Genomic DNA, 19993 nt, shown 5'->3' with positions numbered 1-19993 from the left:
ATAAAAGCAAGGAGAATCCTCAAATCCTCTCCCAGGAAAAGTTTTGAGATCTTTAAAACTACCAAATATTTAGAGAAGAAAATTCATAATAGTAAGGAATGATCAAGATAAGGCTACCTCTTTCTTCATAACATTTGACGAAACATTACAAGAAAACAGAAAAGGTAAAATACTTCCTTGCAATTGCAACCTGGTGAGAAAGGAATTAAGGAACTTTCCTACACAATCTTTACAAACCAGTTGCAAGGTTGCAGAAAGGCACCAGACCCTTGGACTCCATCCAGCCTTATGGACCAGCAGGGAATTTCATAAGAGGAAACATTCAGTCACTCCCTAGCAGACAACACACTGTTCCAGGAACTCAGGAAAAGGGTATTTGGCACAACAGACAAGTGGTAAGAAAAAAGGACAACTATGTCAAGAGTCCAGTTGTGCCAGAATGCCTAGAGTGAAAAAAACTGGCATTACTGAAGCCTAGTGGAGAATCAGTATCTGATATCTTTGGTTTGGGAAGAAGCTTTATTGGAGACAGGACAGTTTGTTTTTTAAACAGGACAGTTTGCCTACACACCTCATCGTATTAAGAAATTGCTCTTACCGGACAAGTGCATGCACTAATGAATGTTTCTGCACACTGTGCCAGAGACCACATATTACACATGCCACACAAGCCATCTTGAAAGAGCTCAAACATTCTGTTGTTAGCTAAGATAAAGTTACTTTACAGTTTGCACTGGCAAACTGGAGGAACTTGGGTAAGCCCAGAGTAAAACATGCACCACCCCCTAACCATAAAAAAGACTGAAAGAAAACAAACACCTCCCCTCCGAAAAAAGACCCTACATATTTTGTTTAAAGAGAATGGCGATAACACACTTCCAATACTGTTTCTACAAAACAGAAACTTAAAATGAAAGGATTTGAATAGTTAGAGGTGGGTTCACAAGAAGAATTTTTCTGTAGTACCTCTGAACTAAAACCTGGTGACCTTTAGCATTCACACCATCACTCTCAACAGGTTTGCATAGGATGTGAGGAATATATTTGAAGAAGAAGGCAGGGGAATTTCACAGAGAAGAAAGTAATTGTTCAATTTGAAACTTGACCAGAAGATAGGGGTTAACACACTAGCACTTTTGGAAAGAAAAATATACCAGTACTATGAATTTCTCGTGGAACAGAAGGTATTCCAAACCACAGTTTTATCTTTCTTCTAAAATAGCATACATTCCAGCAGCATAGTTTTTTCTCATGTGCAGTATCTATGGAATGTTTATTTTCCAATTTGGGAAGTATAGCACAAAAACTGCTGGCTGCTCCCGCTCAGAAACTGAAGAGAGCAGAAGCATTTTGGACAAGATACTGCAGTATGGCGAAGAAACAGACACTGATACCATTTGGAACTGTTTGTGAGTATTATCACCCCATTGCTCAAGAGGCAAATTTCACTTGCATTTGATGAGATGGATCAAGTGAAATGCTAAGATTTTGGTCACCTAAATATTAGGCTCACAATGAAAAATGGTAACAAATTAATTTTAAAAATAACAAGGGTAAACATTACCTGGAGGACAAACTTACTAAGTTTTTTTCAGGACATGCAGTATTTTTCCTACAAAATTGTTTCCAATGAAAAAGGTTGATTTTAGCTGTATTCATGTCTGTCCTCCAACTTTCCAAATACTTGGTGGTAAGTAAGAATGGTAACAGAAACAGGAAATAGAGGCGAAGCAAAATATTTCAGGAAAAGATTTTTCATTTATAATCATTTATGAGCATGAAAACTCACTCAGCTGGTCATCCAGTGTAAACAGAAAGTGAACACTAAAACAGATACTGGATCTGAATTGACTTACACAAGTTTGAAACACAATACAAACTTAATCAATTAGCTAGATATTTTTCTTTAATAAATTCAAAAAGGCAAACATTTTGCCAAATTGTGAATAGCAGTAGAAACTGGAACACTGATTCAACTTAGAGATTACTTCATTTGAATTACTTCCTCATCTGAACAAATAAAGCAAAATAGTTCTAAAAATAGGAACAGTCACAATAACGTGAATAAGTTAAGCAGCAAGGAATGTTTGGCCACATAGCATGAATCATTTAAATTCAGGCTGTCAGGCAGTTAATAGTTACCCAAGGGAAACATGCTTCACCTGTGTCATTTAAAAAACAAACAATACCAGTTAAAACAGTATCTTTAAGTACTGCTTAAGTGTAAACAGTAATTTTTTTCTCCTTTAAACACTAGCTATGCATTTGAATGATTTGAACTATGAGAGTGAGGAACTGTCATAGCTCAGAACACCAATTAAAAAGAACAGAAGTCAAAACTCAGAAACTCACTCTGCCACTCAGAAGATAATATAATTGCCAAATTTTATAAGCCCTCCTAAAGTTTGCCCGTATTAGCTTTCCAGCACAGAATTGGTGATATTTTCCAAGTTTACTTAGCTCTTGCAAAGCAGCCAACAGGATTTTAAGAAAAATAATCATAAGAAAGTCCCAGGATTGCTTTACACATCCCTACACACACACTGAACAGTTTAGGTGATCATTTCTAATCATCTGTGAGTATTCTTTATTCAAGAGTGCAGAGAGCAACATGTAATGCTACAACTCCAAACCTTCCTCCCACTTCAATTATCTAGAAACACTAAAGCTGTCAGAATGGTTCTTCCCTCATGGTTTTCAAAGTCATGAGATGAATATTGCTGTCATGAGTTGGCAGAAATAGAACAAGAGAATAAGCATTGATTATTTAGTAGGTGACAGATGAGGGGAAACACAAGATGTGCATACAGGAAAATGTAACACAACCATAATTTTCTTTGGGACCAATTAACATTAGAATTGGCTAGCATACTCTTAATCAGAACTGAGTTGCAATTTTTTGTCATGAAAATGGGGATCTTACCTAATGAAAGCCAGTGAGAGACTTTTTTGGTTCAATAAATAAATACACACTGATCTACAGCACAGAATAATCATTTTGTCAAATACTAACACACAATATGCAAGTTGGGGGAATAAATATTTAAGAAGCATTCCAGATGTTCATTTTGTCAGCTATGTTATTAATGTCTCCTCTAAATCATGATGGAAGACCAGAAGCACCCCAGCTATGGCCTTACAACTTGCAGTGCTGAGACAACTTTCCTCTTGTCTCCTCATCTCTCTTCTCTCCTTAGCTGATGAAGTGACTCTAACAATTAGCAACACGTACTCTTCACAAGCTGCTTTTTGTCTTCCCTTCTCCAACCTTCTGCTTTCAATTCATTCCACTCCTACCCTTTTAACAGCCAAGCAGACACACTCCAGTCAAAGAGTATGTTCATTTCAGAACATTTAGTGTCTGTTCTCAGAGTGAGCATGTGGGCTCGTGTCCTCACCCCAGCCTCCCTGCATGCTACAAGCAATAGCAACACAGGTAGAACAGGGTTCTCCTGCTGCTTGGGGGTTGTTTAAAAAACATCCATTTTCTCATCTTGTTTCTTTTTTTACCCAGCTCCTGACCATTATCACTACAGCTCCAGTATTGCTCAAGGTACCGAGAGCAACAGTTTGTGCCACTATCACCTAAAGATAGCTGATGAGTTTGGGCAGAAGGCCTCCAGAAGTCAGTGCTCAGATGCTGACCAACAGCTGCACACACCTTTCACACCTTAAATCTAAATCACCTGATGCAGTAGCCATGACATGGCAAGTGCCCTGGTGGAAATAGCAGATGGTCCATAGAAATTGCTGTGGCTAGATTTTCTCAGTCTCTGTTCATGCTGCACCACTTCATAAAAACCTCTGCAGAACAGGACATCTGATCAAAGTATGGCAGAAAAGCTGATGGATTGTACAGCAATTGAGACATTTTTTTTTGTTTTCCTATTACCTGAAACCCCTCCTACACAGGCATCAGCTGAGTGTTCACTCAGCTGAAAAGCCACAGGATCTCAGTACAGGTATGGAAAAGAAACAACATCCCAGCATCATCACCTCAAGCAGTATTGCAGAAATGGTCAGTAATACAAGCAAAAGAGAAAAGATTCACACTGAGGCACCCCAGTGCAGCTTGATGCTACACATCTCTGGAAATGTTTGCTCTGTTGTGCTTACAACAGTGAAAGAAATTAAACAAAGGACTACTTTGGCTGTCCAACGATTAATTTTAAGTACTGAAGCATTTATAAACTGCTTAAAATTATTGAATCTCTTAAATGCTGATGGATTTCTTCTTCCTGATAGATGTCTTGTTAATATGGCATTAAACCCATACAAAGGCAGAGTCATTGCCACCTGCAAAGAAGTTTTATGCAAAAACAATAAGTTCCCAAAGCATAGTTATAAAAATGTGTTTCTGAAACACCGCATTAATCCAACTACAAATACTTCCAATTCCAGGCAGGCTGTTCAGTAGAGAATTAAATATAAATTTAAAATTATATTGAATTTTTAAAAATATTAAATAATTAAATATTAAATGCCATAACACACAATTCATATACTTCTCTGCTACTTTTATATTCAAAGCCAAATGCAACAATATGCTGTACCTACCAGCTAGTGTATAATCACTAGATGAATGATAACACTCAAAATTTTGTTATTAAAAGAATAATCTCACTTCTACCCAAGTCTTAACATTTTGTGTCTCACAAAACATCTCTAAATCCAGGTCCATTAAAGGAACTTTTGAAAACCAGAGACAGGCAATCATCAGCTCAGATCTCATAAATGAAGTCATGAGTTCAACTGCCTTCCAAACAACATTTACTTCCACTGAAAAGTAAGTTTTGCTTGCTCTTGACATACTGACATCCCAGTCAGCGTGAGGAAAGATAATAAGATCTGTCAGTCTCTGGAAAAACTTTTAACAAACAAGGCTTTTTCTTAAAGACTTGTTTGATTTGATTTTGCTAGCTTTACCAAGTCTCCCGAGGGGTATATTTTTCTCCACTGTGCCAGTGGCCTGCTAGGGACACTGTAACAGTGGAAGACTTAACCCCATCAGAAGATACCATCTCTCGGTCTTAATGTAAAAAGGAGCCAGGTTTACTACAGTTTCATTTTAATAGATTACCCCTGAGAACCAAGTTCAACTACAGTTTATGCCTAAAGCCCAGAAAATGAATATACAGTATGTCCTAACTATATTTTTTTTTAAAAAAATTGAATGGCAAATGCAGCTGAAACTCCCCAGAGAAGATGAAAATGTTTTAGTAAATTTATGAAATATTAAGCCCCACAAATTTGTGCAATGTTGAGAATAGCAAGGAAACTCCTCCTACTGTGATTAAACATCATACCACTAAGTTAAAGAGCCACATCCCCCTCCCAATTAACATTTTTGTTTGAAGACTAACTCTAATTTGAAACGTCCTCTTTGTAAATTCCATTTTAAAACTTCTTGTGAAGTGTAAGTGCATTGCCTTATTTGACATAGAGTGCTATCAAAAACAACCCAGAGCATTAAAAAAATATGTTTTTCTTCCTTCAGTATCAAGCACCTGGCAAGTGACTGGAAGGTTCCTGAAAAGCCTTAAAGGTTATTAAAAGCATTCCTCTTTTTCCCTGGGGACTTAAAACTCAATTATTTTCATTCCTCCTTTTAAGCTATGAAATTACATCATCTCTTCCCCTTTGATTTATACTTTAAAGTACTTTTTTGCATTGTTCCTCAATTTGCTAATTCACTAATAAATAAAACTCCTGTTGGCTCATGAAATACTGAAAGAGGAAATGTCCAGTATTGCATGTCTCTTGGCAAAACAGGACCATTTATTATATTCAGCTAATTACATATATTTGATGCGTAATTTTAATAATTTGCCATTTATGATTTGTTCCAGCTACATAAGTCTTTGACTTAACTTGTCAAATCTTTGAGAAATAAACTAACAAAGTGCCTTGGAAGGATCTCTGCCCAAGCATTGTGCTGGAGCAGGAAAGCAGGAGCTTTCAATCTGCTCTGTTTGTTAACTTCCCTTCAAACAGAGCAAAACACAGGGTCAGGTCCCTTCCTGGGTACTCAGTGCTCTTGAAGCCCCAGGTACCTTTACTCCGGCCCTCTTACTGGCCCTATATCGGGGCCTGCTGCATTCTGAAGATGGCTGCACTTGTGTTAGCTCCCTCCTGTAAAACACTTGTCACTCCATGAAACACCTGCAGAAATGAGACCTCTGCTCTATGACTTTGTGCCTTCCTCCTCTAGCCCGCTGCCCAAATTTAAAAAAATTCAGCAGCAGCAGAAGAAAAACTGCTGTTACTGAACACTACAGGGAAGAGCCCATCTCCCTCATCTTCATTCACGTCTACTGCATGTTCATACAAACTGATACAAACCCCTCTGAGCCTCCTCTTCTCCAGACTAAACACTTCCAGCTCTCAGATTCTCCTTGTGTGACAGATGCTCCAGCCCCTTTGTCATGTTCATGGTCCTGCACTGGAATCTCTCCATTAAACCTGTTTGTGCCTTATATTAATGATCCCAGAACTGGACACAACATTCCAGAAGTTACCAGTGTGGAGAAGAAGGATCATCTCCCTCAACCTTTACCAATGCTCTTTACACAGCAGCCCAGGGCAACACCAGTCTGCTTCGCCACTAGGATTCATTGCTGGCTCACAGTCAGCTTGTCCACCAAGGACCCAAAGATCCTTCTGGACAAAGGTGCTTTCTAGCTTGGCAATTCCCACAGTTTACTGCTCTATGGGGTTGTAACTCCTTAAGCATTGGAATTTGTATTTCCCCTTCTTGAGCTTCATGAGGTTCTGCTGCTTAGCTCTTCAACCTATTGAAGAGCCTCAGAAGGTCAGCCCCTCAGGGCTATCAATCACTCTTCAGTCTTGTATCATTTGTTGATGCTTGCTGAGGACATACTCCATCTAATCATCAGGGGATTAATGAACGCATTGAACAGCTCTAGCCCCAGTATCATGCAGTACAGCAGTCCAGAAAACAAATGGAAAGAAACTAGTCAGATAAAAAGTCCAAGGGTTCAGCTATTTCAGGTGCATGGACAGCACTGCTTTTGCCATGTGATACTTGTACAAGAGTGCACACATAAAAGTAGACTACAGAAAAGTAGTACAAGGTCTCCATATAGTCATTTTCCACAAAGCAGGCCTTGCTTCTAGAATGCAAATAAAACTTCCTGCCTGCCTAAATCAACAATCCCTTCTAGGTCACAGTTCTCCCCAAATACCAGCAATAAGCACAAACACACACAATCCTCAAAGCCACATAATCTTTCAAAGTTAAAAATGATGCAGCCTTCCTGCTACACAAAAAGTAAAGTAAGCCAGCTTTTGATTTTCATTTTCTTGGGGCTCTTATTTCCTTCCTTCCGAAGCAGGACATAGGACCACATCTGTCTATGGCTATATCCACAAGCAGCAGCAAACTCTGCTGTGACTTAACAAAGCAAGCAGTAGGCTAACATTTTAATAGGGCAAATTGCACAGTTATCATATGCTCACATAATGCACAACTAGAAGTCAAGAAAAACTTAAATTCATCAAGAGACCTTTTCTAGAGCTGAGCTGAACAGTCACACAAACATTTTGATTACAAATGACATCCATACCACTCTTTCTCATCAGTGTCTACTATAATCAGGCAATCAAGCACAATGTTTTCTCATGTTCTTTCATCACTTTATAGAAGACAGCAGACTCAGCTGGGACTGACACTGGCAGAGAGAATTGTACTATTTGATTACACAATTTTAATGAAGGACATGCTTCCTCCTCCATAGGAGGACACTACTAAGCAAGCTGCTCTCCAGCATATTTAAGTGTGGCAGTGTGCATACCAGCGTCAATTTTACAGGCTTCATGCCCATTTTGTTACCCAAAAATGTCACAAAATTCCTTACCTGCAACAAATGACTGCTTTACAGGAAAGTGCCAAGTCTAGAAAGCTCTGCCTGACTTCAAATGAAAGGGCATACTTCAGTGTGTGGCCATCAATAATCAGGGCAATATCATTTTCCTTGCCCAGTGACTCCCCCAGACTGGTACAATGTTGAGTCAGAGAAGCTCTTGTTGCCTGCAGAAAAAAAACCAGAAAGAAAATGTTTCTTTCATACAAGAAAAGTGCATTCAATCTAGAGCAAAGTATCTCCAGACTGTCTAGATAACAGAGCCCAGTACAGATGCATCCAAACTGGCATTGACATGAGCTAATGTGTTGACATGCAGACATACTGACTTGTGTCACAAATCAGCAAAAGCTGCCTCTGCCTGCCTAGGAACATGTCTTGTTTCAGAGCAGACTCCAGCATCTTTAACACACAGTCCTGCATGATGCATGTGCCCAAAGCAGTTGTGATACAGCCTTCCCAACTGCAGCCCAAATACATCAACTTTCCTGGGCCAAACAGGTAGAAAAAGAATCAGGCCACTTTTGCACAAAGGGGAAGGTTGAGGGGAAAGAGGAAAAGTTGCTTTGCAATTCATTTTCTCTCACCCCACTCATTAGTATGGTAATCACTCACTCTGATTCACTAGAAAATTAGCCCCGAACTAAATTTACAGATTAGATTAGATTAATGAGTGTGACAGAGAACACAGTTCAGCCACTTCAGACACAGATTACCTTTTGCATCTTCTTTAAGAACAACTCCCGGCATAATTCCCTGTTTCCCCATTAAAATGAGAGTGATTAGATTTATGACTTCATGGCATGCTTTATTTACACTGTACCTGAAAATCTAACACAAAGTAGATGACTGTGCTTAAACCATTAGAGACCAGTGCTGGGAAAACAAGGGTAAGTCTTTTGGGAAGAAAACTGTTTTATCTTGTTCTACACTACTGTGCAGTGACAACATTCACAGCAACTCCAAGGATGGTATAACGGATACAGTTTGGGTAATGTTATCAATAATAGAATTTTATCCCAAGAGCCCCTGCCCCTGGGATCTTGGAATGTCATTTCTTCTTCTTTACTGCTTCCTCTCAGTCTTGCTCAAACATTTGTCTTGCTCTCAAGCGCAGAATCCTGAATGCAGAATCCTGAAGTGCTTCTCCTGAATGCGCACACAGGATTAAACGCTTCTCTGACTATTTGAAGCCAAGGGAGTACTCCCTGCCCTTATTCCCTGTCTAGCGCTTGGGGCACTTCAGAGGGAACACCCCTATTTCTCACCTGACCCAAAGGAGGGTGAAGGCCAGGGCCCAAGCACTCCTCCCTACAGAGACAGAGGAGAATCTGAGGGCAAGGTTCAGGAGGGTTGCTGAAAATCCATCATCTATTGCTCAAAAGAAAAAGCCACAGGAGAACCTATAAAAGGTGATATTTCTCATCAGTTGAGGTTACTAGTCTCTCCATAGCTTATTATCACAGCTACGGATAAGTCTCATTCAATTCATGCCCTGGTCATGGAACTTACTCATCTTACATGTAAGATGACACAGAATTAGTAACACTGTTAATACCCCAAAACAGTATAAATCAAGGATTACAGATCAGGCACTGCATTTTACCAGCACCTTGTAAAACTCTCAATCTACTCCTCCGTATGTGGGGCTAACTTACAGCCTAACAGCTTACACAGTAAAAAAGCATGAATTATTATTTCTGTTTCTTCCAACTACTTAAAATTGCTGTGTTTTAAAAAAGAAAACTAACTATTGCTCCTATAAGCCAGTGCAATTAAGCCAAATAAACCGGACCCCATTCTCCTGGGTATATAATGAAGACCTTCCAAGCAAGCACAGGAACAAACATTTGGAAACCATGGGGAACTATATCCTTCTGTGGGCAACTCATTACTGGTAACTAAAGTAAAAAATCCCTACTTTGATCCCTCGCTTTTACTCTGTGCTTGACATCAAGGGATACATTTCTTTGAGTCACATCAAGCAAGACGAAATCAATCCTTTACTAGAACAAGCATGATGAAGCAGAAATCAATAGTAATCCTAAGGAAGTATCTGGATAAACTCACACCTGTGGAATACACCCCTGCCTTTTTTACTGAGTATCCATCAAGCCTAAATGGTAAGTTTGTCAGGGGTTCTGACAGAAATAGAATGTTAGAAACAAATATAGCAAGCCTTTCACTTAGCCATAATAAACTTGGTTTTCCTTCCCAGGCACAGAGCATCCAGCTGCTCTGGGGAAACCCAGAGAGGTGCCTGCCAATCAAACCTTACGGTACTGGCATATCAATTTCCATCAAATATTAAAAATATACAACTTTACTTAAAAGTCAGAAGGTGCAAAAAATGAAAAGTCCGTCTGTTCAGTAGCCCTGATTCAGAGGGTTATTCTAATAAAAATGGACACTTCATAAGCACATGCTGAAGTGGTCAGTTGAATCCGAGTAACATTATCAGTTTAGAGCTTTACAAGGGCTTAAAAACTCTTTCATAAGACCACCAAGTGTCAGAGAACAAACATGAAAAAAAAATCAGATTGTAACAAGTCAACTACAGAGCTCAAATTGAAAAAGCTAAGGAAATCAGGTTTTAATTTCTTTTTATTCTACTTTAAACTTTTGCCATGATGGGGGGGGGGGACTTGTTTCTAAATATATGAATAATTCTGACAAATGCATTCAAGGGTTAAGGTTGATATGGTCTCTGTGCTTGAGTTAAATTCAATACATAGTCCTATATTCCATAACAAACCTATCCCACCTGCTCTTCCTGTTTGTTTTTCCATTTCCATTTTAACAAGTCACAACCACAAATACAAACCTTCAGCAGAACATTTACTCGCATTACTGCCTTAAAATAAACTTTCAGATTTTATTGTTCTCTGTGCGCATAGTTTCCATACAGAACATGAAGTAGCATAATTAGTTCACTATTATAATCTTCATAGCAGACTAAATTTGTTGACAGACAGAAAACAAAAACATCCTGAAGCAGAGTTTCTGTGGTCTATTCTGGATTGTACACTCAGGATCTTTAACAAACCTTGTGATAGCATGCTTGTGTATTCTCACTTCCTAAAACCTCAGGAAAAATCCCTGCTGTGCCCAGCTTCTTCCAGAGACCTAGTTATAAGGAAGGGTGCAAAGCATATGGCCACAAAGACTAGTGAAGATTACTTTATGTTTACAGCAGTAGTCCAGCTACAGGACTTGTTATCATGTTGCTCTGTTCCCTCTCTTTTGTGATTCCTACAATTGATCAGTCTTCAAACAGTTGGTTATTTAACTGCTTCTGTGTACTCCCAAAATTTAGCTGGGCATGGAAATACCAATTCAAACACAGTTGTGTTTCCTAGGTGCAATGTGACACCTGCTTACGTAATGATACAAATCCATGGTTTACAGACCATGAAATGGATACTCAAAACATCAGTAGAGTTTAAAATTCTTATTTACCAATATTGGAATATGTATGCTGTAATAAAATCAACTCTACAACAACATGGACCTCCAAATTCAACTTATAAAAATTTTTAGAGAAGAATTTGCACACTTTCTCTCAACAATAGGGAAAGTCTTATGAGTATCCACAAAACCACTCTAGCTTTCTTCTACTCTTAAAACCATATCACAGTGCTAAAAAAAAAAAAAAAAGTCAAACCTGACAGCAGTATGGACATTCACCTTGCTACACAGTGCAACGGATGAGGCAGTGCATGGGGTACAAAGCAGGCTGTATTCCTGAAAATACATCACCTGTAAGGTTCTTCTAAAGCCAGAAGCAGAAATATTAGCAGGGAAGTTGTTTTGAACTCACTGAAAACAGCACTATGGAAAGAAGACCCTGAAAATTACACATTTCTAAAGCCCAATTTTAAGAGTTCATCCCTTCCTTAGCTTTACAGAAGTGGAGGATATAAGGACACTCTAGCTGAGAGCCAGGCAAATGTTTAAAAGCCAAAGACTAACTGTGAATACTTCACTAGTTCACATTTCAAAAGAAATAGTACCAACATCTTCCAGTTTAGAGGAAACTTGAGTACTTTCACAATGCAGGATCCACTTCAAATTCAACCTGTACACACAAAACCATTTAGCAAATGGATCATGGAAGATCAGATCCCAGTTGTATACCCTCAATTTCCTCTTTTAAGAAAGATCAAAACTAAGAGAAAAACTAACAAACAGGTCCATCAATGGCTGTTGCTTAGTATTGCTGCAGTGCTCAGCCTGTCACGTGCTGATTTAAACAAATAAGAACACACAGTGTGACTACTCCAATGACACCTCACAGCTGTTCCTAAAACATGTCAATCAAATGACTGTCACTGATCTGACACAGTGGAACTTGCTTATTTATTAACACCACAATTCTGCTTGATGAATATGATCTCCTACCATGCCAAGAAAAGCATTGCATGGAGGACCCAGAGGTATTAGATGGCTCACTCAAATAATTTTCATAACTTTAATTTCATGAATTGAACTTCAACCTGAAATTCCTTCAGTTAGCCAAATCATTTAAAAGATCTCAGTATAAAGAGTCCTTAATCTGCATAGCAAGTCTCAGGTTATCACATATTCAGACCAAATCTTACCTCCAGATATAAGATAAACAGATCATACCAGAACTTTGTATCCAGGGGCAGCTGAAAGCCCAGATGAATTCACCCATCAAGTGCTGTAAAGATGTTTCCAGTTCTGCAACAAATTTATTATGCAGGAGCCAAGAAACTTGGTTAAATAGGAAACAATATACACCCCAAAGGAACATCTGTCCTGTCATCTGTATATCTATCTCCAAGTATATTCTACATAGTTTAAAAAGAAAAATTAAACAGATCTTTTCACAAACTTCATCTGATCACAGAAAAACAATCCCCAAAAGTGTCAGTCAGACATACCATCTCAAACACATATGCTGTGTAAAGGGCTGCAGGTACTTCAAGCACCTGCAGGATCAGTTCAATATCACGGCAAGGAGGAGCATCAAAGAGCTGACTATTCAAAAAGTACCTGGTTAAGTACTCAAGAGAACTTAACGTCATGTCAGGTGGCTGCCCACTAAACTTCAGGCTCTCAGTAAAGCAGCATCTTTAATATGGAATATATATGAAGTCTCCCCTACAATCCCAGAGCTGGAGAGGCTTTGGGGGAGGGAAGGAGAAGGAGGGAAGAATTAGGAGCAAAGAGAGGTTTTTGCCAAATTAAGAATTAAAACCAGCTTGTTTAAGACTTCACTAACTAGTCATCTCCCAGCTTGCAGATTAAATAACATGGCAGTGTGTGCTGCCAGAAGTGGTGATCCTTGTATCAGCCTTCTGAAATAAAACCTGAAGTTTTCTGCAGCATTACTTCTTCCTCACATTAAAGAGAGAAATTCTGATTTAGTAGTGGCATTTAAAAAATGCCAATCTTCGCTGAATCTTGACTAAAATACCGATTCATTAAAAAAAAAAAAATCAAGAAAAATGACAAAAGTCTCAGCATTTTCAGACCAAAGAACTGACATCCTAAGTAGTTATCCAGTGCAGCATGGTTGCCAAAGGCACCATCTTGAAAGCCGTGAGTCTTTTGCAATCCTTCTTTGAGCTCCAAGAGGGCAAAGCTGGCACAATAAGAAACAACTATAGAAACAACTACAGTCAAAAGGGCAATTCATCAAACGTTCTTCAAATGCTATGAAAGACAATACCACATTTGTTCAGTTTGACATTTTTCAATATTTCTGACTTTAGCAAGAAGCATGTGTATCCTGGGACGACCAAAGATTTCAAATTTTATAGCCATGACCCTGTTCTTTTCACACTAAGAACAGCATTAAGCTTATTACACAATTTTCATTTAGTCCAGAACTGCTCTGTGTAGGCAACTCTGTCTATTGCTTTCAATATATGTTAGATATTTGACCAGAGAACTGTTTATGGTGCACATTAAGATAGTTTATATCTCATACCACAGAAAGGGCAAGGAAGAAATGCTTGCTCTGGACACCAAAACATCTGTAAGATTACTAAAATCAACCTTACTCTGCCAAGAGGAAGCAGTCTGTTAGTTTTGCTAATAAGCCAGAATGATTCAGTGTCTTTATATTTTGATATTTTAGCTTTATTAAATTAATTCAAATGAACAGACTTTTTATTTCCTTCTACATTTTCTCTTCGGAATACAGTAAATCAGCTTTTCCTGGAAGCAAGCAATGCAGAAGCCCACTCTTGTTTAGACCTTCAGGAAATTACGTTTCTGCCAAATAATTACTCAGAGATAAAAGCCCACTTCTCAACCTGATGGATAAACCTTCAGATCAAGGAGACACCACAATCTGCTTTAGATCATGAAGATCTAGGATTCTCTGTTACACTGTCTGAACCACAGGCTTCTGGGTTGCTCTCTTTTAAGCTGTCAACACACATCAATGCCCCCAAACAGCTGAAGAGAGTTCAGCCATGAAAATAACAACAGTATGTGGACACACAAGTCAGTCTATAATTTACCCCTCACTGCCCCCCAAAAAGAGGGTATTTTCTCCTTATATGAAATCACAGGACTTTTTGGGCTGGAAGGACCTTAAAGATAATCTAGTTCCAACCCCATGCCTAGACTAGGTTTCACAGTGCTCCATCCAGCCTGGCTTTGAACTCTTCCAGACATGGGGCATCCACAACTCCCCCAATCAATCTGTTTCAGGATCTCATAACCCTCAAAGTAAGGCATTTTTTCTTAACATGTAATCTTAACCTAGACTCTTCCAGTTTGAAGCCATTCCCCCTTGTCCTGTCACTGTATGTTCCTGTCAAAAGTCCCTCTCCAACTTTCTTGCAGGCTCCTCCCTTCAGGTACAGGGAGGCAACTAGGTCACCCCTAAGCCTTCAGGTAAAATGCTTTAAAGATTCAGATCTCTGCTACAGATACTGGCTTTTTATTTATGTCTCTATCTCTGTATGGGGTTTTTTATATACACAAAGTAAAGCGTACGTATATTATCACTATTATACCACCTTGGTTGATATAAATAAAATACAGTCATCCTGACTCAATGAGATCAGCACCTTCCTGAGACAAAGAACAGCCACAAGATGCAGCCAGGACTACATTAAAGGAGTTTTGTCATTGCTAGCAAGTAAGGAATCCATGTTTATTGATGTATAAAAGACTGATTGTCACAACAAAATACTGATGAGATGACAGAGCTCATCTCTTCTCCAGAAGAATGCTATGCATACGGAATGCATAATACTGAGTCGACCGATTTGTACAAAACAGGATTGTCTCAAGATGCAGTTACCTTTCCAGCAAAGACATATGCATGTGTCAAAACTAGTCTTCACTATGACAAAATTACTTCATATTTTCAAGTCGCATTACATGTGTAGTCTGGAAAAGAGAAAGTTTTGATTTTACCCTTTCATGTAAGGTAACATCAATTTGTAAGACATCAAAATAAAGCTGGAATAACAGAATTTCTCTCTCTAAAGACTAATAAAATTTAAATAGGGCTAGCGGAAGCTATAGCTTCAATTATTTGTACTCTTCCCCTCTTAATTTCCTCTCCAAAATCCCCCTTTAAAAAAAAACCCAGCCGCTACTAGCATCTGTGCAGTTAATAGTTCAGTTGGATGGTAGTGTAAGTAACAGAGGCCATGCCTCTGTCAGAGTTCATAGCCAAAGTTATTCCCATACTTAAGTAAAAGGAAACTGCTTTGAGAATTAAGCCAAACAGCAAACTGTAAACTCTAAGCTACTCGAGACAGTCCCACACATACAACAAGCCAACCTGTCATATTAGTCTTCCTTTCAAGTGCTTGTGTACTATCAGATCTGTTTCTCCAAGCAAAGCCAAGAAAGGTCCAGAGCCACTGAGTAAGACAGGCAAGCTCTGTAATAAAACTGACTTTTAAGAAGCAGATTTCTTTTAACCCAGGTTGTTTGCTTAAAGCCCTGGTTTTGATTTAGAAACAATACGTGTATTGAGCAGAAATATGAGAGAACTCGCAGTTCCTGAAATACCCTTTGAGATTTTTCTTCTACCCTGACAGCATGACAAGCGTCAGAAGTTACTCACACTCCTTGGAATATGTATTTTTCCCTTTTACCCAGGGCTGACTAGGCAATAAAACAACATAGAAGGGGGTTTCCAGAAGGATCTGATACAAGCTGTACTCCCATGACCTTTCCTATTCCCCAACAGCCTCTCAAAAATGGAGAACACGTACATTCATTGATTGTTTCCATGCAACTGGGATCACTTTGACTCCTTAAAGAGTTAGGTCAGGCTTCCTGCCCTTTGGCAGCTGCTCAGAGGTAAGCAGGGTGCAACAGTCTGTCCTGGACGCTTCATTCCTGGCCTTGGTCCCATCTGTGCCCTCTCAGGAGGGCACAGATGAAGCAGAGCCTAGCAAGCAGACAGCAAGGTAGCATTCCCCTGCAAGCCAATTCCCAGCTCCTTACCAAACAACTGGAAAGAGGCACTCAAGCCTGACCATACTCCTGTTTAAGACTAAACAGCACCTAAATTGCCCCACAAGGGCAGATGAAGGGTGTGAAACACATTGAACAAGGAAAACCCTACACATGCCCTGAAGGACAGGGACGTGGACATTCCCACACCTGGGAAACACAGACTGTCAGAAGAAGAAACAGAGATCAAAAAGCTGGAACAGCAAGGATATAGGGAAACTGGATCTTCCCTCGTGTCCCAAAACTGAAAGCCAGAGCTCCATACCTCTGTATCCAAGCAGAGGACAGTAGAAAGTGCTAACCTTAAGACTACAATATTTTAAATCCGTAAATTCCAGTGCTAAAATACAGGCACATATCAGGGAAGGGGAGAAATCCTATTGGGTTACACAAGCAAGATGCTCAGAAACATTCCTGCTAGATCACAGAGATCTTCACTATCTGAACACTCCTAGATCTGTAGGATCAAATAACTCTCATTTAACAACTGAAGGAAAGTAACAGGAGAGCTGTCCAAAACACAAGCACCAGTACCACGCATAAATTATGAAAACTAAAGAATTTAGTGTCATAATATCAGAATACCAGAAATCCAGATAGCTGTATGTTTGTTCAGCTGATACAAGACCCATAACTGAACTATCTACAAAGCATTAGATCATGAAATGAGAAAAGCATGACAAAACTACGCATGCCAACCCATCGAACTACTACTAGTTTTGCTCAAATAAGATTTGTCACGATGTAAACTCTTCTGTTGCACTTTGATTACAAAATTAGTACTTCACAACAGTAACATCAGGTAAATACCTCTAGATTGTCCAGCTTTAACATTTTTGTCAGACAAAGCCTGAAGGTTAGATTTTCTAATAGAATTTTACCAAGATTAATTAATGCTCAATGCTACTTACCTTCAAAACCCCAAAAGAAATGCAATCCTTCTGTCTCGTAATTTGAGCACCGTAGATTACAGTGACAAAAAGACAAAAACTGCTGCCCAGAGAACTTGTGGAAACCCCATCCCCAGACACGTTCAATAAAGGCCAGGTTGAATGGGGCCCTGAGCAACCTGATCTAGGGAATGGAACCCCTGCCCATGGCAGAAGGGGTTGAAACTAGATCTTTAAGGTCCCTTCCAACTCAAACCATTCTACAGTTATATGAAAAATAAAAAGTTCCGAAAAAGCAAATATAAACAAACTTTCTTTGAGCAATTAATTTTAATTTGACTGGCAGCAGATATATGAGCAATGGCAAACTAGATGTGGCACAGATCCAAATCCCCAGTCTTGCCCTCAGTTCCATCCTTGAGACAGGGCACAGGGCAGGCAGCTCCTCAAGCCCATCCTTTGCCACAGGGCACATGAAGAGCCAGCAGCAGGATACAGCCTCCCCTCACCTCCTCAAGTCTCTGGAGAAGAGGGGCCTGGGTCTATGGACAGCTCCCCACAGGCAGTCCAGAAGTTGCCATACAATTGTCACTTTTTATATTGAATTTTACTTCAATTCGAAAGTCAAAATAATTTTTGTACCTATCTTATAAAAAACGTTTGCTCCTACAGCACAGCTTCAACTACTCAGACGAGATTAGGTTCAATGACAAAATCAAATGGTTGGAGGTTCCTAAAGAGCCTGAAGCCTATGTAGAGGGTTTTAAAAATGTGAATATGAGACAGTAACATGAGAACATGATAAAATATGAAAAGCTAAGGGTGTATAAGAGATGCTGGTACATGGCATCAAGAGCTTTCTAAATATGAGCCAGTAGCCTGACATTATTTTATGCTACTTGTCTCTCTTAAATAATATTACCTTCTCAGCACAGGCTATACATTTAGGGAAGGGTTATGTGCATGAACAAGCACACATCTCCTGACAGCAGCTTCAGACAGGCACTGCCTGGTCATGGTCTGGCCTTTCCACCATGATAGTGGTAGAAAAGGAAACAAGCAGGAACAAGGGCAGCTTTGCCAAAAGGAAGCAAAAGCCTCCACTCACTTGTTCCCTAGTCATTTTCTTAGCTAAGATTATTTGGGGGGGGGGGGGGGGGTGGGGGGGGTGGGCAGGGGGAAGTAAAGTTTTGAGCATTTCAAGCACTTCCAAGCAGCACAGAAACAGAAAAATGGCCTTTGCTAAACACAGTCCTATTTAATGCTACGTGAAGTGACATTAAAAGGCTATTTGCCCTTGCCATCACATCATATGTTTAAGGCAGTTTCTTCATCAGCCATACTTCAGCCAGAACTGAAATTCCAGACACTGCAAATCCAAAAGATTACATGCATTCAGTTTACAATTTCGTGTCTTTGTACTTTCAACGCTACACAGGAGACAACAATCCTAGGCAGGAAAGGAGAGGAGATGCATTTGCTTGGTTCAGAGCCTGAACAGTTGCATCCAAGGACCATTCTGTAAGAGCTCTCCTGATGCCAGACACTAAGGATAGCTTTCAAATAGCTTCATAAAACTGTTTTAATAATCTTGAAGTTCCAATATTGTATATAATCTATGGGAGAGTTCCCAAACAAATAACTACTCATTGAAACAGTATTGATATTATATAATCTTATGATCATTGTAACAGTTGGTTTCAGCAATTTAATACTTTAGATATAAAACAAAATCCATAAAAGCCTTCTCCCAGCCAAGTCAACAAATGCTTTACTTGGGGCAATGAATTCTAGCAAGAATCAGAAATCCCACAAATAAGCAGTTTTTCAGACTGTATGCAAGAGTCCTGAAAGTGAGAAATGCTGAGCCCCATTTGTACTCTCAAGTATCCAGACACTGCATTCCCTCACTAAGCTTATTCCATTAGCTGACAAGATGATCATGTTCACCCATTAAAAAAATTCTATGCAAATACACTATTTCAAAAGACAGCACCATAAAGATTTTCAGAACTCCAATGCCAACGCAGAGAAACACACAATTAAGGTAACAATATTCACAACTCCCAAACCAAAATATTCATTCTTACATCACACAGCCTTTCTGATTATGTGAACTGAAATACCATATGGGAGATAAGAATTCAGCCACAATGGTTTTGGACATATAAATCAGGGCAGAACATCATCTTTTGGATGACACTAGCAGAGTTAAACAACAAAAGGCATATCTTTAAATAATATGGAGCAGTAATTATCCTGGGTTTGGCCAGTGGTCGTCTCTGCTACAAACACATCTATACTTTGCTGCTTCGAGCTTCCTTCAGGGCCTAGTTAACCTTTGCTCATAAAGCATGATATGTTCCAAAAATGCTTAATGGAAAAGAATATTGAAACCAGCCAACTGTACATGTGAGCCCAAACTCAAGATTACTGAACCTGCATGATGAGGCAGCAGACATGGTTTTAAAACCACACTGGCCATTTTTATAGTAGACTGTATTCAATGTCTTATTAGAATAAAACACCCCTCACAACCACAAACTACCAACCAAACAAAAAAAAAGACAAAATCCCACACCAAACATTTTTCCTCCTATTTTTGTCCACATTATTTAGTATGTTTAGTTCGTAAAATATGAAGTCTATTGTACTTCATATTAATAACAGGCTTCTGTTGAGCACACATATGTAACCAGCTTCCTTAGATAAAAAAAAAGAAGAAAGAAAAAGAAGAAAAACTAACACAGCAGTAATGAC

The 19993-nt window shown here is 39.2% G+C and overlaps 1 protein-coding gene across 2 annotated transcripts in view; it reads right to left on the bottom strand.

Moving 5' to 3' along the window:
- The window catches only part of ATP8A2 (ATPase phospholipid transporting 8A2), a 319093-nt gene that overhangs the window by 193800 nt on the left and 105300 nt on the right, over positions 1–19993 (bottom strand). For both annotated transcript variants that reach the window (XM_058827389.1, XM_058827399.1), the window contains one exon: positions 7878–8050. In XM_058827389.1, the coding sequence (XP_058683372.1) occupies positions 7878–8050 (173 nt within the window). The remainder of the gene's footprint in view (positions 1–7877; positions 8051–19993) is intronic.

The sequence above is a fragment of the Poecile atricapillus genome, chromosome 1 (genome assembly GCF_030490865.1).
Source record: "Poecile atricapillus isolate bPoeAtr1 chromosome 1, bPoeAtr1.hap1, whole genome shotgun sequence".
Classification (NCBI taxonomy): domain Eukaryota; kingdom Metazoa; phylum Chordata; class Aves; order Passeriformes; family Paridae; genus Poecile; species Poecile atricapillus.
The sequence above is the reverse complement of the archived record's forward strand: the minus strand, read 5'-3'. Positions and strand labels throughout refer to the sequence as shown.